The sequence below is a fragment of the Colias eurytheme genome, chromosome 6 (genome assembly GCF_061535395.1).
Source record: "Colias eurytheme isolate Ceu_HAF_F1 chromosome 6, ilColEury1 Martin Lab GWU primary, whole genome shotgun sequence".
Lineage (NCBI taxonomy): Eukaryota > Metazoa > Arthropoda > Insecta > Lepidoptera > Pieridae > Colias > Colias eurytheme.
This window is the reverse complement of record NC_142985.1, coordinates 13,309,021-13,335,576: the sequence shown is the minus strand read 5'-3', so window position 1 is coordinate 13,335,576 and position 26,556 is coordinate 13,309,021. Positions and strand designations below refer to the sequence as shown.

The 26,556-nt window shown below is 34.2% G+C and overlaps 1 protein-coding gene across 1 annotated transcript in view; it reads right to left on the bottom strand.

The window, feature by feature from the left end:
- Corin (corin serine peptidase) overlaps nucleotides 1-26,556 on the bottom strand; it is a 65,709-nt gene that overhangs the window by 15,211 nt on the left and 23,942 nt on the right. The window contains exons 4-10 of the mRNA XM_090103478.1: nucleotides 21,299-21,439; nucleotides 14,795-14,989; nucleotides 5,806-5,938; nucleotides 4,743-4,895; nucleotides 3,765-3,983; nucleotides 3,079-3,226; nucleotides 2,263-2,477 (exon numbers count right to left, since the gene is read on the bottom strand). Coding sequence (XP_089959604.1) covers nucleotides 2,263-2,477; nucleotides 3,079-3,226; nucleotides 3,765-3,983; nucleotides 4,743-4,895; nucleotides 5,806-5,938; nucleotides 14,795-14,989; nucleotides 21,299-21,439 — 1,204 coding nt within the window. The remainder of the gene's footprint in view (nucleotides 1-2,262; nucleotides 2,478-3,078; nucleotides 3,227-3,764; nucleotides 3,984-4,742; nucleotides 4,896-5,805; nucleotides 5,939-14,794; nucleotides 14,990-21,298; nucleotides 21,440-26,556) is intronic.

Genomic DNA, 26,556 nt, shown 5'->3' with positions numbered 1-26,556 from the left:
GAACCCTACGAGTTTTATCAAAATAATGTACTAAGTATTATACACATTGAAAAGGTCTACAGAAAAGTCCGCGATGGTATATGTCTATCTCTTATGGATAACCCACAATAACTTTTTTTTGTCATTTACTTTTTACGACAAATAATGGCTATTTTTCGATGCGATTTCAACCAATACAGCATTAATCCTTAACCAATTAAATACCTTGAATACATTGTTCATTTAATATAGATCTATATGGTCCTTTACACCGTATGATTTAAGTGAATATTTTCGAAGATATTACAGATTTAAAAATTGCGGGACGTAGCGTTTGCGGCGGTACCGGCCGGCCGCCCGGCTATAATATATTTGATACCCATGCGAAGCCGGAGCGGGCCGCTATGTTTTTATATACAACGTTCACAGTTTTTCTGTAGTGTATTTAGTATCAGCATTGCACCCGTGCGAAGCCGGGGTGGGTCGCTAGTATTAAATAAAATACGTCACCAAGATCAAAATAAACAAAGTCCTTGTACCATTAAAAATAACAAAATTAATCCATTCAATATTCTACAAAAAGACACATTAAAATCGCAAAGCCGTCAACTTTCAAAGGCAGAGAGATACCGCCCCACGGCTTTCACTAGGTAGTTAAAAAGTAATACAATAAGATGCTCGCGTGGGCGTACTTCTTCCGAAGAAAGTACAGGAATAGATCTTCCTTTATGTTTTAATGCTCACGGGATGAAAAGGTGAAACGTTGAAAATATTCATATTGACAGCGCTGTCGGAATTCGACACGGCGCGTCGCATTCGCTCTGACTCTGGGACTCTTATCGGCTTATGGAGAAGCAAAGAACGAATAGAATATTTATTATTTTCTGGTAAAGCATTGCTTTATATGTGTTTATAAGCGTTTAGAAACTTTGCACAGCTACCTCTAAATAGTCATAAAGGGGCAACATGTCAAAGATAGATCTTAAAGAAGATAGACTGTTAAATTTTATAAAACACAGCAACAAAGTCGAGGATTTTCACCTGTATAATAATAATTGCTTCTAAAACCGCAATGTAATTATTAAAACATCTCAATCCCTGTGGAATAAAAGCCACAAAGCTTTTCATTTCAGTCCGAGATTGTTCTGGGCAAAGCAAAGAATGCCAGCTATTTGAAAAAACATGTGTAAGCCGGCGAGTTCCTACATAATTTGAACTGTATAGCATTCCAAGTCTGCTTAATAAAACACGCCCTTGCGGTCACTCACCTTTAGGGCTGCCACGGGTAAGTTTTAAGGTTTCCACTAACATTTTAGTTAACGACATAATACTTGCTTTGTTTTAATTAGCAAACAAATTAGAATAAATATCTTCATGTACTCTATCGAAATATTATAATGGAATTTCTAGTAATTAAAAACTTAAATTGTAAAAAACGGGATTTCCGAATCTTTTTATTTATGTACTTTGAGTTACCTATTTCATTTTTTATAGTAGGCACTGTAAATTTATTTTCTAAACATAGAACAATAATTTGACAGCCCTAAACAGTTGGAAATTTTATGCTTACACGACTTTTCTCTTTAATATTTGGCTTCAAGTTTCTTATTATTTCAATAGGTACTGTTCTTTATCATATTATTACGTTCCAAGCATATAAAAACGGATTTTAATTTGAAAAAATATAAACATAAGCAGAGAACCTTACTTATGCCATTACCTTTTTATAAAATTATTGAAAGTAGAATATACATTTTACTCTTTACAGACAACTTTCAACGTCTCTGTAGACCACTAAACTAACCACTGCCAGTTATTAAAGAATATATTATAATTGGAAATCGTTAAAAATATATAAAAGTAGTTTATAATAAGAAGCCGCAATTTGCATAAAGCCGAACCCGTAATAACATCTGATCCGGGGATCAGGCCACTCTTGCGTGTGATTGGACGCGCCTTTATTTTAATGCGCTTTAAGATGAGATTCCTCTGAATATATTTGATTTTACGATATTGTAATTTGTATGGTACTTTGGACCATGCATTCTGCTTCGCGCATATTAATCTAATACGGTATGGTTTTATTGTAAAGTTTTATAAAGCATAACAATTTTAGAAGATATGACTCGGTAAAGATTTAACACATATGTTTGTACAAGATTTGATCGTAATCTAATTAGGAGTTAAGATAAATTGTTAATACAGTTTACGTAAAATAATTCAAAACTCAAGAAAATACAGCGCAAATACATACATAATTCAAAATAAACTAAAAAAACTTACCATAATTATTACAAATTAGGTGTATCTTCTTAGAATCGTGCCTGCAATCCTTGAGCTCGCGCAGCAAGCCGCCCTCGCTCCTCTGGAAGGCTCTGTAGGACTGCGCCACGCCGTGGACGAGCGCCGGCCCCGCCGCCTGCGCGCCGCTCGGTGTGAGAGCGTGCGTGCGACCAGCTCTGGCTGCTCCGCCTATTACTCTGCTCTTGTTGACGATCCTTGTCAAAATAAAATCATCCTTATCTATCTTATAAATGTAACTTTTTAATTGAATCTTATATAAATAAAAACCTCTTTTTTATTTAAATTCAATGAATAAATCTGCCCTTAAATATTAATCGTCAATATTTTAATTAGATGTATTCTCATTGGTAATACTCATAGGATTACCAATGGTGGTAGTCCTATAGTATATATATAAGTGAAATTATCTTATATTACCAATATTTTTAAGCAGCAGCGATTGAGATAGGTTAATCCAAGTCAATATACGAAATTATTCGTGGTTCGTAACCGTTCGTTCGTTCGTAGCATAGCATATTAGCAAATGAATGCTACGCCGTAGACGTTACTACGAACGTACTAACTAGAACGACTGATTACACGTTATTACTACTGTATTCAGTCCTCAGTTCGTAGGTTCGTAGAAACATCTACGGCGTAGCTCCGTAGCCCTTATTCGATAGCTTTCTAACATTTGGCAATACGGATGTCAACTGTTATGTTTATTATTTGTGTTCGTGTTTTTAAGTTTTCTATTGGCCTAAGGCAGTTAGCTAACTGACAGCAATGATGTATTGTGGAAGGTATGTCACATACGTGTATCCAAGCATGGAACAGATCTCTGCAGCGGTGTCTCTGTCCAGGGGCGCGGCGGCGAGGCACGCGGGGAACCAGGACTGGTTCGCCGCGCGGTATACTTGTACTTCGCCGGCGCCTACATCTCCGTTTGACTCGCTTAGCCGTACTGTAGGAATTGCACGGCTTAGTAAAAAAAATGTGGATGGCGTGTACCTTTTAATGTAATATCTTTGTGCAAAAACAATTGTACGAACTTCCAAAACGATAATGCCATTACCGATTATGGCGAAAAGGTATTTTAATAATTTTTTAATAAATTTTTAATAAATACATAGTACATTAATAATAACAAAAGTTCCATAATATGTTCCAATCAAAAGTATTTTCTTGTTTCCCTCTTGACCCCACGAATCAAAACAGAACGTAAATTCAGAAGCTTAGATTAGAGATCTGTACATATAAAGATCTGTACATATAGAGATCTGTACATATATTAGATTTTCAACATAACAACCACTTATTCTATTTATAGTCCAAATAGATTTACATATTTAGGATACTAACACGACTCCAATATGTTTTATTTTTACTCACGCGATAGCTAAATTGTACATCTTATATTCATTTATTACAACTTCTCCCACAACATTAACCTTTATCATATAATCATCAAATTACGTGAACAGTTTACAAAATACACTCACAGCAATTCCGCTCATCCTGCCCCCACGGACAGTCCACTTTGCCATCACACAGATGCGCCTGCGAGATGCACCGCTGGTTGCCGCAGTGTACGTCGCCAGAGCGCTTGCACACGCGGCAGTTCAGCTCGTCGGACCTGTCCGCGCAGTCGACGTGCCCGTCGCAGCGCCAGTCGTGCGGGATACAGCGGTTCGTGTCGCATTGGAAGCCAGATTGGCAGACTGGGAAAAGCGGTTTTGTTAACGGGGTGGAAGGTAAATTATAATTAGGGGACACAATATAAACAATAATCAATTCCAGAACTTTCAACACAAAGAATAATATCAAGTAAAAATCTATAACATAATATTATATTGTTACGGGATAACATCAAAAAAATAAATATAGAAAGAGACTGTTAGTCTTGACGTGGATGAAGATAATGTAATATGTGAGATTTTCGAGCGTGATTAATTGCTCCTGATAGGTGTTATCTCGAAAAATATCCATTTATACAATACAGGGTTACATTTGTTAGGTTTTTGTGAAAGTATGTGAAATGTTTATGCAACATTGAAACAAGCAATAAACAATTACATAATATTATTATCTCGGCATCTATAATCGGTTATAGAACAATTATTATAAAAATTATAAACTGATTGCGAGCTATCTACCCTAAGTTGATAGGTTTCTTGGAAACTGCTGACTCAAGATGTGAGGTCATCGAACCGTGAAGTCCAGAAAATATAATAATGAGACAATACTGAAATTTTAGTTGGTACATTTCATAGAGATAAATTCGTATCCTGATCGATTTTTTCTATTTGTTAAAAATGTACAAAATTTTATAGGCAATCTTAATATAATGTAAAAATGAAAACCTAACATTGGTTTTGCTTTCAATCGAAAGTAACAATTCAGTACAAAAACCTGATACCAGAAGTTTCCACGTGAATCTATCTACATGTTTTAACAGTCATAAAGCTCATTACACACACCTGGTTTAGCAGCTCGAACCTTAGCGTCTTTCACCTCCTTGTTCCCCAGACACACATCGGTGTCAGTCGACTCCGGGAAGATATCGCACTGGAGGTAGTCCGGCATCGACAGACCGAACACTTCCAGGAAGAAGCCGCAGCGGCGCATTGTTTCTGTACAAATTTACAGTAAACCATAATAGGAATGTGTAGTTTGTAGTTACTGTTATCGTAGGGACGAAAGTTTTGATTGTTTGTAACTGCTAGACCAAATTCATACGTTGTTTTACCATTAGATAGCTTGCTTTTATTGCTGGATGAAGGTTCTACATATTAGGTACACACTTTTTTATAAAAATAAATGTCGCAATTGAGCGCAGCTAAGAATGATTAAAATTTTCTTGTCAAACAGTTCTTCGTATCCACTAGAACCTTGTTTTTTTTGTGAAGAAAAATACACTGAACGAATTTTATTGAAAAAAAAGAATCCTATTTGTATTTTGAAAATGAGTATGTTTGTTAATTTTTCACAATTCAGACATTTTACGCTTAAGTGTTTGTACACTTGTGGTTCAAGTAATGGGAAAATTAATTTCCTCAAGTTGGGAAACTGGTAACAGGTAACAATTAATGGGAAAACGTTGGGGCTTGTGAGGGGAAGTTTATGAGTTACTACGGTTGAAATTATTTCAACCAATGCTGAATGTTTTGGTAGTCAACAATATTTTATTGCTGTTGTTAGAACTAAACTGGTTATTTTTTAAGACAATAAAAATATACGTTTAATTAACAGTCGTGATTTTTCACAAAAATATACATTTGGTTCGAATTATCGACATTTGTATTTTAATTCAAAAACTAATGTGTATTAATAAATGCATGTTTCACCCTATTTTATAACTTTTTTAAATAAACAATTAAGGTAAGCCATTTATATTATAAAATTTCACTTTCACAAATTGATGAAAAATTAACCATCCAGGTATTCCTGGTTTATTACTTTAACTAAAGTATCGAAAGGCGAACATTTTAAATACCTAATAAGTAATATTCAATTTATTGACATTACAATTAAGTCCAATACCTTGACACAAGCTCCTGCAGGGCCGCACCATGTGGCCTAAGGGCCCACATTTGGGGACGAACAGGGAACAGAGGAACAGCGCTGTCAGCTCGTAGCAGCGCACGTCCACCACTGCATCGTAGATCTCTAAATCCTATACGAGATATTAAGGCTTTTAAAGAAGGAAATTATTTAACTACGGGAATATTTATTTTACGTAAAATCAAAATTATGTTTACACAGAATTAGCGTAATGTGACAGTAATTAAAAGATTGTTGTTAATTAATATTCCGGTATTTATTATGACATCTAATGTTTGTCATTGCCTGAGAAAATACCTATATCTGCAATTTTTATCACGATTCACGAACACTATCAACATGTTCGCGGACCTTCCATGTCCCACGCTTAAAATTGTTATTTTCATGTTCCCGAATCCCACGCATTACGATGATACATACAATCTACAAATCTGTACAATAAATCAATAAAACAAAATTATCGATTCTATTATGTAGAGGGTTCAATTTAAAATACGATTAAACTCTATTTTATCGGTTTTATAACATTTAACCACTCCTTTCGCAAAATTAATGATCCAATTTGATTTGATTCAAACAATCAGGCTAGTACAAGCTCGTTTCTCAAGTGAATTATCGTTCAATTAAAGCATGCAAGTCATAAATAACGTATTGTTGTAGACGACACGGTGTCGCGGTGAAGTCTATTGTTATGTGACTAAGATTGATTCCGCCTTGGTGACTTAGGCGGTGTGTAGTGCAGCGTTCGGGTTAAGTTTTGTTAAATGCTCGAGAGTTGAGTAAAACTTAACGCTGTAGTTGTAGAAGGTTCTAGTATAGAGATAGAGCTCTCAATATTTTATGTTTACTAATATGATCTGTTACTAAATCTACAAATGAGAGTTAAAGTAATAATATCTATACATATAATAAAATCGTAGGAAAGTCAAAACTGTACATTGAATATTTTTTTAAAAGAATACATAATCCATGATCTATAATCGATATAGAAGCCAAAAACATAGTTTTTAGAATTTTTGTCTGTTTGTCTGTTTGTCGGTTTGTCTGTTTGTCTGTTTGTCTGTATGTTTGACCGGGCTAATCTCGAAAAGTACTGCATAGATTGACTTCAAATTTTGCATGAATATTACTAACAGGTCGGGTCAGGCTATAGGCTACATATTATCAAGCTATCACCTGCGGGGGAGGAGCTGTGAACCTTTATTTTTCTTACGTATTCTATGTACTACGATAGCGTACAATCTAAAGACTCATGTTTAAATGTTGTTTTTGAGTAAGCCATGCTATTGTCTACCTTTAAACTATAAAAACTACGTCATTTAAGTAATTTTGGCAGAGAAACAGTATAATGAATCTTAGTAGTATAAAGACAAATTTAAAACAGCGCCATCTATGAGATTTCATTAAAATCAAATCAATTTACATAATATTAACGCTTCTTGGAAATTCATAATTTAAATATTATGATGTTGGTGAGGTTGTTTTTTTTAGTAAAATACAATATAAATATAAATTTTAAGTAAAATAAATAATTCATATCTTCCCAGAGTCCATTTCAGGTGCGCTTATATTTCATGTGAATATATGTACTAAATTTTTATAAGTGAGGGTAGATGTTTATTATTTGATGTCAAACAAGACACCATTACAGTTAATATAATAATAGTAGATAACAGTGATTGTGTTCATTCGTTACATTGTTATAAATCTTCGGCTTTTTTTTTTAATTTTCGCCTTCTTGCGTTCCCACAAAATATAAGTTGTAGCTTTTGTATTTATTCTTTATAATTATATAGTTAGACTTATGTTTTTAATTAGTTAAAGTTAAGTATGACAAAATAAGAAAATGATGAAATTTTATTTTTATGTAGGTATAACTTTTACAAGACTATATTAAACGCCCAAAGAAGGTCACTTTAGTTCTTGATAAAACTTTATTTGTTAGTAGCTTTTTAATAAAATAAGGTACAGTTATCTTTTGATTTTTTTTTATTAACAGATTCAATGTTAATAAAAATTGACGATTTGCGTGAGGATGTAGTGGATATTAGTAACCTTGCGCGTGGTCAATCATCAATCATCAATACATATAATAAAATTCTAGAAAAGTGATGTCTGTACAATGAAAATATGTGAAAAAATTAGCAGGGGTTAAATTATTAAATCGATCCCAAACCCAAAACTGTAGTTAAAAATTTAACTTAAGCTACGGTAGTAGGGGGAGGGGTCAAATTAGAATTATGCTTACTTCTAGGTAAATTTTCTACATAAAATGTCCTTCAAATTATGTCCTATTATATTTTTAACCCCCGACGCAAAAAGATGGGTGATAAGTGTTTGACCGCTATGTGTGTGTGTGTTTGTGTGTGTAATCCGAATTAGATGCGGTTTTGATGTTAGGCAGCATATTTTCCGACGCTGGTTCTTAGATAAAGTGTATCAAAATCGGTTCATCCATTTATTATACCTTTATGGGGGTAAAAGTGGGAATGTGGGAAAAAATATTAGTTATATTTTTATCCAATTCGGTTTATCCATTACAGCTTCTATTAGATTACAGCGGTAAAAGTGGGAATGAACAATAATGGAATGTTGTCAAATAATACCTATACTATTACAATTAATAATGTTTTATCGAAATCGGTTCATCCGTTTATTACATATAGGGCACTTTAGGGGTGACAGTGGTTAGATAAATAAACCAAATGGAGCATCAAACGTCAGGATATGACGTGTACATATAGGTACAATTAGATAATATGGTTTACATCAAATCATTTACTAGGGGTGGAAAGGGAATGGGTTGAAAGTCTATTAAAGAAGAGGGGGATATGGGAGCGAGAGGATAGCCACACACTGGAAATTTTGAACTCTACTCAAAGCCACATAGGCCTGGCCCTTGGCAATTTTTTTTCCTAAAGATACCACTTCTTTTGTCACTGTGGTCCATTACAATTTGTGCACGGTAAACAATGGACTATTGTTAATTATTTAAAATAATAATTTAAAAAATATATTCATGAGTTTTCAATCTATAATGGTTTAAAGTTAACTCAAAAATGGAGCATTTTCGTAAATTTTCTAAAAAAATCTTAGAGAAAGTGTAAGAAATGTTATAGTATGCTATTAATTATTATTATTATTTATTTTATATTCGTGATCTACTCAATAAGCTCTTTCATTTGATACCCCACACGGCATGTTTTGGAAATTTTTATTTTTTTCTTTGTATGCCAAATTTAATTACCGGGGTGCGGGCAGTGGGACCACAAAACTGGTTGGCAACATCTGTCTATAGGATGTCTGGGATCTATACAATATATATCAGAAGTCAGATTTAGGTCCGCTATTTTTGCAAACGAACATCTCCTTGGAGCCTGCTCTAATAAGCTCATCACATTTTAGTAATGGTTCGGTCACACTACCAAAATTACGACGACGACAACGACCAAAATTCTCATCCAGACCAAATTCGTTAAAAATAAAATATTAAAATTTCCCGTCACACTGGTACTCGGAAGAAAAAAATTTTGAGGTCAATTAATAAAAAATAGATTTTTTTCGATTTTCTAGGAGCTACCGTTTCTACGAAAAATCTATTTCTTCATTCATTGATCTCAAAAAAAAAATTCCAACCACCAGAACGACAGGAAATTTTAATAATTTATTCTAATTGTGTTTAGCACTATTTTGTTAAATTGCGACTGGATGAAAATTTTGTTCGTGGTCGTCGTCGTCGTTGGTAGGGTGAACAAATCCTTAGCAAAACATCATACGCTTATGTCAATTATTAGTATCGATAGCGGATTCTATTCCTTTGCGTTTTGACGTTTGTCTCGGCGCTCAGTTGCTTCACGATTTATTAGCAGAAACATCCATACAAGGAAGGAAGAAAAATAAATTTGCTCCCTTCCCCTCTGGTGCCTAAAAATAAAGTTTACGTAGAAAATTAATTAGTTAGGTATTTATTTTTTTTATTTTTTAGCTCAGTTTAGTAATAAATTTTACTAACAGTTCTTTGTATTATTTATGGTAGTACCTACGTGTTTTTCCTTTCAATTCAATAAAAAAGTCGGGTTGCACTCCGGGAGTGCCGGCAGAAGTGAATACTTGATTATTAACGTTGAGCATGTTTGATATTTTGGAATGGTATTCGTCTTACGCTTTTTCGATCAGGTCACGTGTCCTGACGCGAGTTTAAGATTTTATACCCATTACAGAAAAAGTGCTCAACGCCGCTAAAGAAGTTTTCACTTCAAAAATTAAGTAGTAACTACTATACAGTCACTATTCCACGCGGACGAAGTCGCGGGCACAGCTAGTTTTAAATTATAAAAGATGCAGCGTATATCTATAGTAGGGTGCAGAATTATAATTTTATATCACATTTTTAGCAATTTATTATTACCATTAATAAGGAAAATAAAATATCACAGTAATTACTAACAAAATATGTAGAGCGTTACATTTTTGAATAAATTAATTATTTATAATTTGTATATCCCGTATAATAATAAATGTTCCATAACTTATCAACCTTTGACTTCTATAATAGCGTGCTAGTTGCTCGTGAGTAAACCGCCTTAATTGCTAGCTTAATAGATTAATCATTATTCCATTGTTAGGGGTAAATCGATGGATAATGAAGAAATAATTTCGGGACAGACGACGCTATTCTTTCTGTGTTTTGTGACGTTTTGTGAGAAAACAATTGGTATACGATATCAGATAATTATTGGTAGTGAAAGGGTTATAAAATGTTTTATAATTTAATACGTTTAAACAATAGATATCAAACTTTTGAACATTTACATTTACTCATACAACTATCATTACGACTGAATCGATTCTGTCTATATATTTTGTAAGTCTAATCATTTAAAACATCACACAACAACCTGTAATATATACTCATGTTAAATTTTCATTACATGTAATTCTAGACTGAAACTCCAATAGTCACTTGGGGTCACTGAAAATCAGTGGTGGTAAGGTATTAATCACCTTGCCATCATAAACTGAGTTGGCTCCATTTGTCAGGTCACTCACTGCCACATTACCTACTGTTTCTTAGGAATAATCTTCTTCTTATTCTTATTATTTTTCTTTTATTTGTTTTTCCTTTGTAAATCAATTTGTAATCATGATGTGATTCTGACAATAAATGTGTTTATTATTATTATTATTATGTTTCTCTGTTCCATAATACTCGGGTACCACCAGAAGGACGGTACCCGGATCTTTGGAAGGCTTACGTGGGGACACGGATCCAACACGCAGAGGCCCTTTCGAGAATTTTAATGTGTTGTGGGACACCAGCCGCAGCCTGCCCATGACTGCACTATAGAGATACAGCCCTAGGCAGTCCGCGGCCGATGTAGGACTATTGCAAGATAAGGGAATAAAATAAACTGGGCTATGGAATGGGATGTTAATGGACCGGAATTAAGGACTATGGAAGACTATGGCACCTGCCTTTCTACTAAGATATAGCAAAAAATTGTTGGCAGGTGGTGACTCGCCCTCTCACTGTATGGGCCCCCGAAATAAGTCGCTGCAATAGTGCGACAAGGGGGCAACATATTGTGAGCAGCTAAGGGTGGAGAGGCGTCCCTGGACTTTAAACTACGATCACGCGCTCCCTGAGGGTCCAGCATCACGTGCCCACTCGCCACTTACGCTTCGCATCCACCCTTCGAGCTAAAAGCTCTCGCGACTCCACTCTGGCCGGCCGGTTAAGGCAAGCCAGAGGTGGGGGTCCTGTCCTCGTCAGGCTTCACTCCGACCGGCCGGTGAAGGCGAGCCGGAGATGAAGACAGGGGCCTCCCCCGGGAGCACTCGGTTCCCGCGGGGTCGCTACTCCCCGACACCCCGCCACAAGGTGTCCTGCGGGTTGACTGATTGCACGGGTGGAATATCTATTGTCACGTAGACAATAGATATTCCAACCGTGGGCGATGGGGTCGTCACATCCCTACGCCCTTATTATTATTATTATTATTATATTTAGTTCAATATGAAAATAATAGCTTCGTCTTTCATCATTTGTAATATTATCGTACATACCGCACATAAGCTCTTAAATATCAGACAATAGAACAATACTATAGCTGTAGGAACGTCGGCATTACAGCCGGTTTGCGGTAGATAAGGTATCTAGATAGATTCTAGTGCCGAAAACATAGTCTGAATTCCTGCGAGCTTTCGCTGTATTAGTTAGATATTGTTGTAGTCTGTTACATAGTTAATTGTATTCGATTATCACGCTATTATGTGTATGTAAATGCTGAAACAACTAGATGGAATTGAATGATTAATGGCCACACAAATACACATACGATAAACGATAAACGATAAACGCTGTGTGTTATTTTTAGGTATTTGTCAGTAAGACCTGTCTTTGCGCTAACTATTATACGCGTTAATTTAAGTTTTCCGATGTTTTACAATTTTTAATTGTTATTATTAATTTTGATGTTTGTAGTTATAGCAAAACCTAGAATCATTTCATACAAGAATACATAACAGCAAGTTTCAATCATATTTAGTGTCCCACCGAACGCGGTCAAGTCAGAACCTCCTCGGAAGTCACTTAACCATCAAAGTGTAAACGATATTTAACTTCAAGGGAAGCCATAAAAACATAATGATCGCTGACATCTGACCTCGACGTGTAGATAATTGACGAGTCAGCTAAGCGGATCGAAGGCAAATGGCTTCAGGACCAATTAATTTGTGTATATATACCCCCCTCCACGGCCTGCTAATCGGCGGCCGCGGTGTCGCCTCACGTACGCCGTACAATAATTAGGGAAACCCTTCGGCTGAAGGCTACTTTCTCGTTTTTCATATAAAGGTAAGTTATTACTGGACAATATTTTGAAAAGTTTCAAAGTCGAAGTAATAAATAAAAGTCCAAAAACCACTTTGCGTGTTTTATTTTAATTAGATACAGCTTCTTGAAAATTAATTTCCCCCATCCGATTGATTTCAAAGCAGAAATAACGACATTTCTCAATCATATTGATGTGCAAGTTAATTGACCCAAATCTCCTTAAAAAAATCCCATAGAAACGTTGACATCAAACACTCTAAATAATTAACATTACAAAGGCGTTTCCTTTGAAAATCTAATCCATAAAATACTTATTACAAGAGGAGAAATTTATCAAACCGTAAATAAAATAAAACCGGCCAAGTGCGAGTCGGGCTCGCGCACAAAGGGTTCCGTAGCAGCAAATATAATAAATTACAGTTAAATCAACCTATCTCAAAAACTATAAGAGATACTTTGATCAAACCAAAAATCGTTGAAAGAGTTAATTAGCATGCATCACCTCTATTTTTTTTAGAATTTTATACCCCGTAGTTATAAAAATAGAGGGGGGGGGACATACTTTTTACGACTTTGAGAGCTGATATCTCAAAAACCGTTCACTTTAAGAAAAATGTTTTTTAGAAAACTTTATATCATTTTAAAAGACCTTTCCATTGATACCCCACACGGGTATGTACATCGAAAAAAAAAATTTCATCCCTCAGTTACATGTATGGGGGGCCCCACCCCCAATTCTTTTTTTTACTATTTAGTGTCATATTTTTGTAGCGGTTCATACAACACATATTCCCATCAAATTTCATCACTGTAGTACTTATAGTTTCCGAGTAAATCGGCTGTGACAGACGGACAGACGGACAGACGGACAGACGGACATGACGAAACTATAAGGGTTCCGTTTTTGCCATTTTGGCTACGGAACCCTAAAAAATACTCGAGCTAAAATTTCACCATAAATAACTTAGCGAATAATACGGATCATTAATATTTAAGGCATGATTGCAATAAAAGTGCTCAGATTTATTCCGTCAAGTTCTGCTTTTAATTACACCGTAAACAAGTTATTATGCCGTCTCGAGAATGCTTCATTAAGCTTATGAGATATTAATGAATATCCACTTAATAATAATAGTTAGAAATGGATACAATTACTGAACGCAAGCCCGTATTTCCTGGGAATTACCTTAATTAGGCAGATTTAATCTGTAATGCTTATTACAGCTGCAGGTCATTGAAGGATTGGATTGTACCTTGTTCTAAACGTGGATGCATGTGTACGATAAGTCCTTGATTTATTATATTTATTTAAGTCAAACTGTTTACAATATTGAGTTCGTTGCCTGGCTTCAAGTATGACTTAATGCTACAAAAGTATCTATGAAAATGACTATCGCTAGATGAAATATAGGCATAGGAGCTGAAATACCAAAGAGCAGTCACCCATCTATAGACTTAGTGGGTTAGGCTGTTACATCGATGATAAAGTGCAACTAGCCATGAAGCCTCATCTCACGAGTAATCTGTGATAACACTTGTGTATACAAGCAATAGTACATGCTTCTCATGTACCACATCTGATATTACTGGACACTAATGCCTATCTAGTACATATACATGTTATACAATAAAAATATAGTTGATTAGTGAATTTTTAGGATGAATAGTGATTTAAAAATTGTTTGAAAAATGCTAGAAATCATTGTTAGTAAAAATCAACGAGGTAATCAAAAGCAAGAGAGCTATTTTACAAGTTCCTTAAATTTTTTTCCCCCAATTTTATAAAAACAAAACATAATCTCTGTGTTAACACGTTAAATTCTCTGCAAACATTTTTGAAGTGAAAACTTCTTTAGCGGCGTTGAGCACTTTTTCTGTAATGAGTATAAAATCTTAAACTCGCGTCAAGACACGTGACCTGATCGAAAAAGCGTAAGACGGATACCATCCCAAAATATCAAACATGTTCAACGTTAATAATCAAGTTTCACTTCTGCCGGCACTCCCGGAGTGCAATCCGTCTTTTTTTTGCGAAAGACCGATTCAGAACCACCTGACGAACGTTTTTTTTTTTGTAGTCTTAATTTTTTTGATAATATTTAATGCTAGAAAAATAAAAAAATAAAATCCAACCTGCTGAGCATCCCTTTGCCCGAAGTGTCCAATATAGTTCGGGAACACCGTGAAGTTATACGATATCCGATGCTGGTGGCAGAAGCTGACGATCACAGGGAGGCACACGCCAGGCGCCGGGTTGCGCGCGCCGGGCGGCTCGGTCGGCGCCGGCCAGGTCACCACGGTGGAACGGTTCACCACTTGGGATACGTACTGTAGAACACAGGTGGTTTAGTGGTAAAAATATTCGTTGGTAGAAGCGAGAGCACGTAAAAGTATTTGTTTAATCATTAGATAGCATGACGACATTGAGACACGTAAAAATTCGTTCCTTTGCACCACTGACGATATGAATACTTTGATGATAGTTGCATCAAATGCTCCAATTACCACATAATATCTATTTTTCTTTCCTTAATAAAATAGCAAATAAAAAATTCATTTACTAACTACTAACTAACTTATTAATAAAAATTCAACAATTCAATATTCACTATAAATTACACGTAATTACGAATGTTATTTAAAGCTAAAATTGAAAATAAACAAACGAAGTAAACATGACAATGCATGTAATTTAATTATAAACCGTACAAATAATTGAGTTTTCTCTATTTATTTTACTCCGCAATTATGGCGCAGTATTTATTATTTATATTGTGTTTTATTTAATAATATTCCCTGTACCTTTGGTAACGAGATGCTTAAGACCTGACTCCTGAGAAAGAATAGGCTTTATCTCGGAAATCTCACGGGAATGGGAACTATGCGGGCGAAGTCGCGAGCAAAAAGCTGGTATACTAATATAGACGTTTCATGATTATTATTATCGTCTTAAGAGAAGTGCACTATTGTGCAGATAATGGAGAATGCATGCATTTTTGCTTTTTTTTGTCTTAGAATGCGGATTTGGGGAAATTAATTAAATTATTTAATTTCTTAGTCACTTCTGCTCTATAGTTGATAATATAATAGACATAGTCACATAATAGAGGAGCTTAGACGTCTGCACTAACTGTATGAGATAAGTTTAATGATAGATTAGATTTAGACTTGAAAATCTATTTTGATAGAGACATTGTAATAAACAAAGCTTCTTTTCATTTATATTCTCAAAATTAATATCACATTTGTTTCGTCAATAAACATTTATAATGAAGCCCCATTCCGGCGTGATGCTGGGCGGTGGAAATATGTTAATTAACGGGTAGTTTCGCAAAAGGCGAGATTAATTGCGGTCTCATCGGTCGCTGTGGCCACGTGAGGGGAAACTTAATTTTGCCTAACCTTGCCTCTGTGAGCTCCAAATAGCGATGTAATATTTTAAGAATAATGAAACTGGGTAGTCTTTGATGGTTAATTTTGAAAACCTGCCTGTGGATCGATTGAATAAGTGAATCTGACGTTCCTTGCGTATTGAGTAATCGCGCCATACGGCCTATCCTTGTTTGATACGACGCTAATCCTTGTTTTGAATTGAAAATAGGTTCACCATAAAAATATAATTGCTTTATTTTTTTGCATGCTTAAAAATGAAAAAAAGAACTCGTTCACAAATATTTATGACAAAATATGCTCTATTGAACGGTTTTAAACACTGATCGACAAATTTTAATTAAAATTCATTCACTGTAGTTAAAATTGTATTAATTACTAGCGATTGCAATTATGTATATACACTTTCCTCTTGCACAACTTATTAAAAAATTGTAAAAACCTAAACCAAAACAGAGAAACAGTGTAAATCGACTTTTTACATTGAATTAAATCCGACATGCATAATTTGTGTATTCAAACATACTAGTTACAACCATACATAATTACATATCCGTGTTAATTCGTTTAGCATGATTAGTTTATATAAATAATCTATGAAGGTACACAAATAGACGGGATCGAATATAATTTGGTTGCTTTAATGATGTTTACACGATATATTTTCTCATACAATGAATATTTGTCAATATAATTACTGCCTCCGAGTTGCTATTTTTGGTCGTCCTTTCAAAAGGACGTTTTCAGTACTTTTGTATGTTTTGTCGTAACATGGTTTATGTTAGCGATTTGAATTTAATAATATGTATTTTATATTTATAACATATATTATTAAAATATACAGTTATACTAGCTTTCCGCCCGCGACTTCGCCCGCGTTTTCAGAGAAAACCCCGCAAAGTTCCCTTTCCCGTGGGATTTTCGGGATAAAACCTATCCTATCTCTCAAGTTGGATCGAACTGCACATGGTTTGCGAATTTTATTATAATCGGTTAAGTGGTTTAGGAGTCCATTGAGGACAAACATTGTGACACGAGATTTAAATATATTAAGATTACAATACATAACTTCAACAAAGCAGTTTGTAATTTATTTCGTTGATAAATACTGTCAAGAAACACATGTGTAAAATTTATTAAGATTATCCAAGAAATAATTCCAATAAACCAGTATACAACAGTATCTAAAACAAGTTAATCAACAGAATATATACGCTTACAGCATATTGTAATCAAAGTCCCACAAAAGTAAGTAACGTATCTCCTATACAAAGTAGCCTTTGATAAGTTCTGGTAACCTTATAATTGAGTCAGACCTGCAAACGTAGACCCAAATTACGAAGTCAGCTTTTAATCCCACTTCCAAGAACACCCGAAGGGATTACCTTTTCATTTTAATTTCGTACAGATTGGCATCTTTAAAATTGTCCTCTGATCCCGTTGGCTGAACTTTATAAATTTGGGTATATTTTAAACGGGTCAAATGATAAAAAATAGCTATGTTTCCTTATTAATCCTTTTGGGATGATAATAATTAGGTAATAATGACGCTAAATAAAAAAAATCATCTATGTAGTACCAATAATATCAATTGGCGTGTCAGTAATGTATATTGAATAAATTTAAATGAATAATCCCCTGTTATAAGTTAATAAGCACATTGATGTATTTTAAAGCGCTTTAGAATAGTCCTGTTACATGGCTCTATATGGCATAGGTACCACCGACCGGTTCAGTTTCTACGCCGAAGAGCAACAACGTTAACAAAGCGGCGAAATCCAATGCGTACATAATATTCAAAAAAACAAAAGGCTTCAAGGGAAAATGCCCCAAAGTATTTCATTGACGTATAAAACAAAGCTTCGCGAAACAACATCCATAACGTTGTGTTCTTTGTGAAGTTGGAATGAAATAGAAAACAAAACATTGAATAACGTGTGGAAAGCCTCCAGGGCCTCCACTATTGTGGAGAATACGACAATTACCGTCTTAGGCTTCATTATATTTTAATGTTACAATTACTTTTAAACAGGCCGAAAGTAGAGCGCTACATTGTTGTGTATTCATTCGATATAACAACTCGAAAATATAAAAGTTATGACCATACAATTATATTAGCAGTGGGCCATATTGCACGCCTCATAAGCGAAGCGTTGAGGTGGGTACTACTGTCACTTCGCGCAAAACATCTGATTTTTCAAACTTAAAATGTCTTTATGTATCATACATTGCACTTGTAAGATAATACATACACACACATATTAAGAAAAAACACTATTTTTAACGTTCATGATATTTTTGATGTCATTTTTGTTATTTAAACTAGTTAAAAAACAGTTTAAAAAAGTTCTGTCTTGGACGTCCGTGTGTCTGTATGTGCGGATCCTTTTTAGGGTTCCGTAGCCAAAATGGCAAAAACGGAACCCTTATAGTTTCGTCATGTCCGTCTGTCCGTCTGTCCGTCTGTCCGTCTGTCACAGCCGATTTACTCGGAAACTATAAGTACTACAGTGATGAAATTTGATGGGAATATGTGTTGTATGAACCGCTACAAAAATATGACACTAAATAGTAAAAAAAAGAATTGGGGGTGGGGCCCCCCATACATGTAACTGAGGGATGAAATTTTTTTTTTCGATGTACATACCCGTGTGGGGTATCAATGGAAAGGTCTTTTAAAATGATATAAAGTTTTCTAAAAAACATTTTTCTTAAAGTGAACGGTTTTTGAGATATCAGCTCTCAAAGTCGTAAAAAGTATGTCCCCCCCCCTCTATTTTTATAACTACGGGGTATAAAATTCTAAAAAAAATAGAGGTGATGCATGCTAATTAACTCTTTCAACGATTTTTGGTTTGATCAAAGTATCTCTTATAGTTTTTGAGATAGGTTGATTTAACTGTAATTTATTATATTTGCTGCTACGGAACCCTTTGTGCGCGAGCCCGACTCGCACTTGGCCGGTTTTATTCTTGTTAACACGATAGCGACCGAAATACTTTACTAATCGAGTCTTTTTTTTTCTCTTACGCTTGAGTATGCTCAGGAATAGAACCCTTTCATTTTTCAGGGTCTGAATCGATGTGGTTTAATTGTTATTAAATAAACAAAAATAATAATTAATAAATATTTATTAAAAAAAAATTATGAGGCGTGCACTTTTGGATTTTCCAAATTATTTCTGTATTTGCGTTTACACGAGGCTGTTTAAACAAAGGATAAATTTTCCTCGTTTAGTTCGATGTGTACCTAAGGATGGTATTATGCAAAGTGTATACTACTAGGTACCTTAATTTTATGTACTGAATTTTAAGGCGTCGAATAGGCGATACCATTTCTTCGCAGGCTTCTTCTTAAAATACGTTTTCTTTAAACACTTCATTCTTACCTACAAAAGTCCGTCACAATCGTCCAGAAGACAAACCATTATAAATGGCGGCCGTTCTAAATTAAAATTCTCGTTGCATCTGTTAAACTGACGCGTATACTGCCATTTTTCTTTGCTGCGCGGTAAAGAGGAATTTTTTAAGGTTTCAAAATGGAAAAGTCACTATTCTTTTGTTCTGCATTTAAGCAACTGTTTTTCTTCAGTTAAAACAATAGATTATTTTAATGTACAAGAACAATCTATACTAATAATATTATAAAGCTGAAGAGTTTGTTTGTTTGTTTGAACGCGCTAATCTCGGGAACTACTGGTCCGATTTGAAAAATTCTTTCGGTGTTAGATAGCCCATTTATCGAGGAAGGTTATAGGCTATATATCATTGCGCTACAACCAACAGGGGTGGAGCCACGGGGGTGAAACCGCGCGGAGCAGCTAGTTACAAATATGTTCGTTCAAGTTTAGTTCGACATTGGACTTACATTGCACACGTAAATAGATGAAGCCCGAGAGTTAAGGCATTTCCACATATTGGTAAGGGTCTTTGTGTATTTAAATTACTTGGTTTGTAACATAGAATTGATTGAAAATAAGAATATTTTTAGATAGTTTGCTCTTGGTTATCACTTTGGTAATACCACCAAAATTTTAAAATGTATGTACTACGAAATTATATCATTATGGATAGGTCTATGTTATACGTATATGTCTACGTTTCTTCAAGCAACAGAAGTCTTAGTTATAGGAATTGTTAAAATTCTTATCACAAATAATAGACAAGAAGAATCGAAACAATTATGCTTATCCGTGGTTAATATTTGTTCTTGTTATTAAAAAGAAATGAAATGTGATATATTTATTCTACTTCATATTACAATCCTACTTTATTAAAAATGTTTGAAAATTTTTCATAAAGATTAAAATTACATCTAAAGCTCAGAGCTTAGATATCGTAAAACATTGTAAGATATACTTGAACCGTAATTTTTACATTAAGAAGTCTGTTGCTATTATCATTATGCAAATTTGTATTATGAATTCCAACAAATATTTATGTGTATATGTGTGTATTGTGTATTGTGCATAAATATTTTGCTACATTAAAAATGTAGCAAAATATTTATGCACAACAAAATTCAAATACGACATAGCGACGACGAGTGAAAAATGTCATAACTTGCCTTTATCGACGTTGCAGTTTTAGGCTGCTTTTCCACTAGAGATATGCGAGGATGCGTTTGTAAAGAACCAATAGTATCGTTTCATTTAACTCGTCTCGCTCAGCACAGCTCTGATGGAAACGGATCAGCGGTGCTAGGTTTTTGCGCATACAATAAAAATTTGTGCGAGGAATGTTTTATTTATTTATTTTTATTCATTTATTTCATTTATTTCAGATAAATTTAATATCCATATAGTTGTTAGTGTGGGGTGCGTGTAGATGCGTATGATAAAATACATACACTGAAATATTGTGTGTTGGCCACAGTTAGTAAAATGGCCTTAAAAAACTATGTTAGTATAATAATTCTATTTAATATTAAAAACAATCTTATTCCCATTTACAACCTGCTTGAAACATGGATTTTGACCCAATGTCTCAAGACATTGCTTTCCCATCTGTCCATTCCTTTCCATCCATTATAAGTTCTATAATTTTGACCAAAAGAAGATATTTCACTCTTCACACAGCTTTGGTGGAAACCTCCATACATTTTCACAACACAGCCACAATTCTTTGCACGATATTATATTTCGATGGCACATCTCTCGTGGAAACGTAGCCTAAGCGCAGATAACTATAGGATAGCTATTCTACATCTACATGTGCTACGTAATAACATGTTATACCTTACCATTACCTGTACAGCCGGGTTCGCTCGGAAGTAAGCGAAGAGGGCACCAGTGATAGCCAGTAAGGCTACTGCGTTGAGTGCTAGCTGCATCATTCTGAATCTGTGGGCTGAACTCTCTGTGCTCGGCCCTCTCATGTCGCGAAGCATCTGGAATTTAATACTACTGTAATCTTTGCGTTAAGTGTTTTTACTACATTAAGTTTGATGAGTTAGGATTATGTTTGTCATGGATAAGAGCAAATACTACTCAACCTCGTTTTTATTTTTATTCATATTATATTTTAAAGAAAAGGATTTTGAAGTGAAGCTTCTTTAGGCGTGTTGAGAGTAAAATTTCAAGGTCGCGTCAAGACTATACGATTTTGGAATCTTTAAATCTTGCTTTCACTTCCGACACGTGTCGGCAGACGCTCGGTTTTTTTTTGTTACTAATAAACTAAAAAAATACAATCGTTTTAAAACATATTTTTACGTTTTTAACTATATTATTATATTATTAATTAACTATATTATTAATTCCTATCCATCTAAAAATTCAATCTATACTATATATAGGTATTATAAAGCTGAAGAGTTTGTTTGTTTTATTTGTTTGTTTGTTTGAACGCGCTGATCTCGGGAACTACTGGGCCGATTTGGAAAATTCTTTCGGTTGTAGATAGCCCATTTATCGAAGAACAGCGAGTGTATTCATATAATTCTATATATCAACTATTCATTCAATCCCCTAATAAAACAACTCATTATAATATAGCCATCTTATTTTTCAAAGCGAATTGTCGACGGTTTCACTTAATCTGAATTTAAAGATCCAATCACAAGCAGCTGAGCTCTCAAACCGTACCATTAGCTTAATTTCCTTGACATAACGTTTGATGTTTCTTTGCTCATACTATAACGAGGCTAAACCGATTACTTTAATCCATAAGGGATGTTGTCAAGGGATGCGTGTCAATTGTGATACAGGTTGTTGCATTGTGTAGAGTTTGTTTCGTAGCATATTGTAAGCTCAAAACTCAAACTCAAACATTTATTTATTTAGACTTCTTATAAAAGCACTTTAGAATCGTCATAATATTTGTAGAGTTTTGTATTGTATAATAATTATAAAATAAATTCATTTTATAATATATCTACTGTATATGTTATACTTTTACGTACCGATTCTAAATCAATTTGTATGAGGGTTAATCGTCCTTAATTAAATATTATTAATGTAATATACATACATACTTTATACGTATAGAAAAAAATAATAGGAACTTTACTTTTATGAATAACTAATAATCTTGCTCATATATCGCTGTTTTATAAGTTTGTACCAGCTATTATTGTAATTTGATTTCTAAATCAGTATTCAGAGTTTCTTCTCTCAGTAAAAACGTATTAACCATTTGTGATTTTTCCTTAGTTAATTTGTTATGTATACTCGCATACCGAATGTAGGAATTAATAACAATTACAATCACCCGAACATCTGATTACAACCTTTAATTATTAGCTGAAGTCGTGATGGGTCTGGGACTTGCGTTACATGAAAAACAACGGCAGATCTAACGGTTAGAAGGGTTAGCTATTAAGTCCTAATACGCCAGACAGTGTTCATTCTAACTACTAACGCGTACGATTTTTTTATAAATTAAATAGCGGGCAAGAGTTTCTTTTTGTCTGCAGGTTTATGATGAATCTTGACTAAGAGTCGGAAAATGTAATAAGGTAGCAGTGAACAAAGTTTTAAAACCATAATGAGATAGTATTGTTTTGATGTTAATTTTATAATCTGAACAAACAAGGAGCTATGTTCAGTAGTTTATAGGCATTAGTTCATAACTATACAGCGTATTACGAAACGTTTAGAATAGGTACCTACTTGAGAATACTAGATGAAGGAACAACAAACAATGCATGTTTTCGAGTGAATGATAAGCTCCTTCGCTTTGTGCAAACTATTCTGGATTAATGCAGAAATATCTTTACCGCTCGAGCTGTTCCGGGAATAATCTTCATTAACAAAAGGGTAATAATAGCTGCAAGCGCTAGACAATATTCATTCATTGTTCATTCATTCCTATTGTATGCGTTTTGATTGCGTTCTGTATTTTGTTTTGGTAACGTGTTTTCCATTTATACGGTTTACGTTGTTGCGTATTCAATGGCTTGCTTTTTGAATGACAATGCTGTAATTAAAATAGTTTTCACTGCGGATAGATAGGATAGATAATTGTATTTTGAAGACAATATGATGTGTGTCAGGTGATCTCATCTTCAAAGATGTAGGTACCATCGTTTTCAATATGAGTAGATATGTATTTTTGAATTTATGGTATTTATGTGGAACAATCGATGGCGATCGAATCGTGGACGATAGTTAACAATCGACAAATATGCATTTCGAAGGGAAAAATCAATTTATCGCAGCTACACACGACACATAGTACATTCGTATTTTTGATATAAAATATAATATACTGTGACTTTTTTTAATACTCCTAATTTTAATTTAAAAAGTAGGAAATTTTAATGTAAAGTATTTTGGATCTTAACTAGGTTTACCTACTTCAATAAAACATCAAATTATTTAATGCTGCATCAGAAACAACGAGAGAATACAAATAGTTTTGATATTTGATTCGCACTCGTTACTGTTACAAGGAAAAGCAAATTTAGGAAAAGCCTTTGATTTTGGAAAAGTACCTAAACATTATTTTTTTATGTTGAAAATTTTCATTCGCTAAAAACTAGGTTCTTCAATGATCATTATATTTTATTCTTTAGGTACGTATTGATTAAAATAATATAAAACATTACGAAACAATTTCATCTTCTAATGTATAAAATAAAATGTACTTTTTAGTTGGTAATTCATAACAAGAGTTAATAAATAATATTTCTTAAATATCATTCATAAATAGCAGTTTGTAGTAAATTTAATATATTTCTATATCGTGGCCTTTCATACATTTCAACTTTAAAAAACACATAAAACAAAGCGTTCAATCAAGTAAGTAATCACTACATAGTATAAAACAAAGTCGCTTTCCCTGTCCCTATGTCCCTTTGTACGCTTAAATCTTTGAAACTACGCAACGGATTTTATGGATAGAGTGATTCAAGAGGAAGGTTTATATGTATAATAACATCCATTAAATAGTGGAGAAGTACTGTTATTTTTGAGGTTTCTAATGTGATGTCGTAAAAAATTACATTTTTTCCGCTTAAATTGCAAACGCAGGCTGAACCCTACGAGTCTTATCAAAATAATGTACTAAGTATTATACACACTGAAAAGGTCTACAGAAAAGTCCGCGATGGTATATATGTCTATCTCTTATGGATAACCCACAATAACTTTTTTTTGTCATTTACTTTTTACGACAAATAATGGCTAATTTTCGATGCGATTTTAACCAATACAGCATTAATCCTTAAAGACCTTGAATACATTGTTCATTTAATATAGATCTATGTGGCCCTTTACACCGTATGATTTAAGTGAATATTTTCGAAGATATTACAGATTTAAAAATTGCGGGACGTAGCGTTTGCAGCGCTACAGGCCAGCAATCTATTTTATACCCGTGCGAAGCCGGAGCGGGCCGCTATGTTTTTATATACAACGTTCACAGTTTTTCTGTAGTGTATTTAGTATCAGCATTGCACCCGTGCGAAGCCGGGGCGGGTCGCTAGTATGTAAATATGCAAAATAGCTTAACACAGTAGTTAAGTCGTTATTTCGTCACGAAGGTATTCACTCTGAGCAATTTATAATATTTACGACTCTATCGTTATAGTTCATACTAGCGATAACTATGGATATTAAAATAAATTGAACATAGTTAACCAAAAGTTTTATTCTAATGTCAATAATCATAAAGAACTAGCTTTCCGTCCGCGGCTTCTGCGTTTTCAAAGAAAAACCTGCATACTTCCTGTTTCCGTGGAAATTCCGGGATAAAACCTATCGAAGTTTGCTAAAGTTCAATGTAATCGGTTCAGTAGTATTTGCGTGAAAGAGTAACAAACATACATACACATACATCCAACCTCACAAACTTTCGCATTTATAATATCTATTATTAGAAGAAAGGAGAATTTTTAACAATTAATTAACTTAAACAGCCCAAAACCATCCACTTATTCTCGCGACGGTCGATGATATTATGCATTGAAGGACATAATTCAATATTTATTCTAACAGGGCCCACGGTACAGAATGGATACAATTTTGAAAATTTTTCTAATATTTTTCTGCTATTAATTACTTTCCTTTAAATTGTATTTTTTTTCCTTAAAAAGCTTTCCTGTAATGAATTACTTACAATCTTAGTGAAGTTTTTTGCGTACCTATTTGAAGATACGCCGTTGACCATTTTTTTTTCAACGATGGTATTTTATTTAATTAGCACTTTTTCAAAGTACGTAACACTTATCATTTTTAAATTGAAATAAAAACACACGACACAACAAAATCACAAGATCACGTTTCTTCTATTAGAACAAAATTATCATGTTAGCGCCAAATCACATTCTAATTTCGAATTTTCCTTTTTTTTTCAATTATGTTTTTTTATCGCTGGCCAGCTTTGCGCGTCTTTAAGAATAAAAATTTTAAAATTAAAACACAGAAGGTTTTGAGCTATGGATTTTATTTATGTTAAATAAAATATAACTAGTGTTAATACTGTTGGAATATTTTGTTTTATTGTAGTTAAAAATAATATTATTTTCTTTGATAACCCTACATATAGGGTATATAATCCATACTAATATTATAAATGCGAAAGTAACTCTGTCTGTCTGTTACTCAATCACGCCTTAACTACTGAACCAATTTGCATGAAATTTGGTATAGAGATATTTTGATACCCGAGAAAGGACATAGGCTACTTTTTACCCCGGGGAATAGGATAGGTTTTATCCCGGAAATCCCACGGGAAAGGGAACTATGCGGGTTTTTCTTTGACTGCGCGGGCGAAGCTGCGGGTGGAAAGCTAGTGGACACTAAAACTGGCTTGTACAAAAATTACCTTACAGTTTTGAAAAGTTCCTTAAAATCCATTGTTACTATATCCACGTGGAAACTTCAAGCGACGTTCCTTGAAGAGACCACTAAGCATTCAAAGGATTGTAAGGAAAGCGCCTTTTTGAAAGCTAAAAAGCGCTTTCTAAAAGTGGTTCAGGTGCGCTAGTGCAACATTGTGCAGCGATCAAGCGCTGGAGGTGTGTTAGTGTGAGCTAGCAAGTTTTCGTTATAGTTTTTAGAA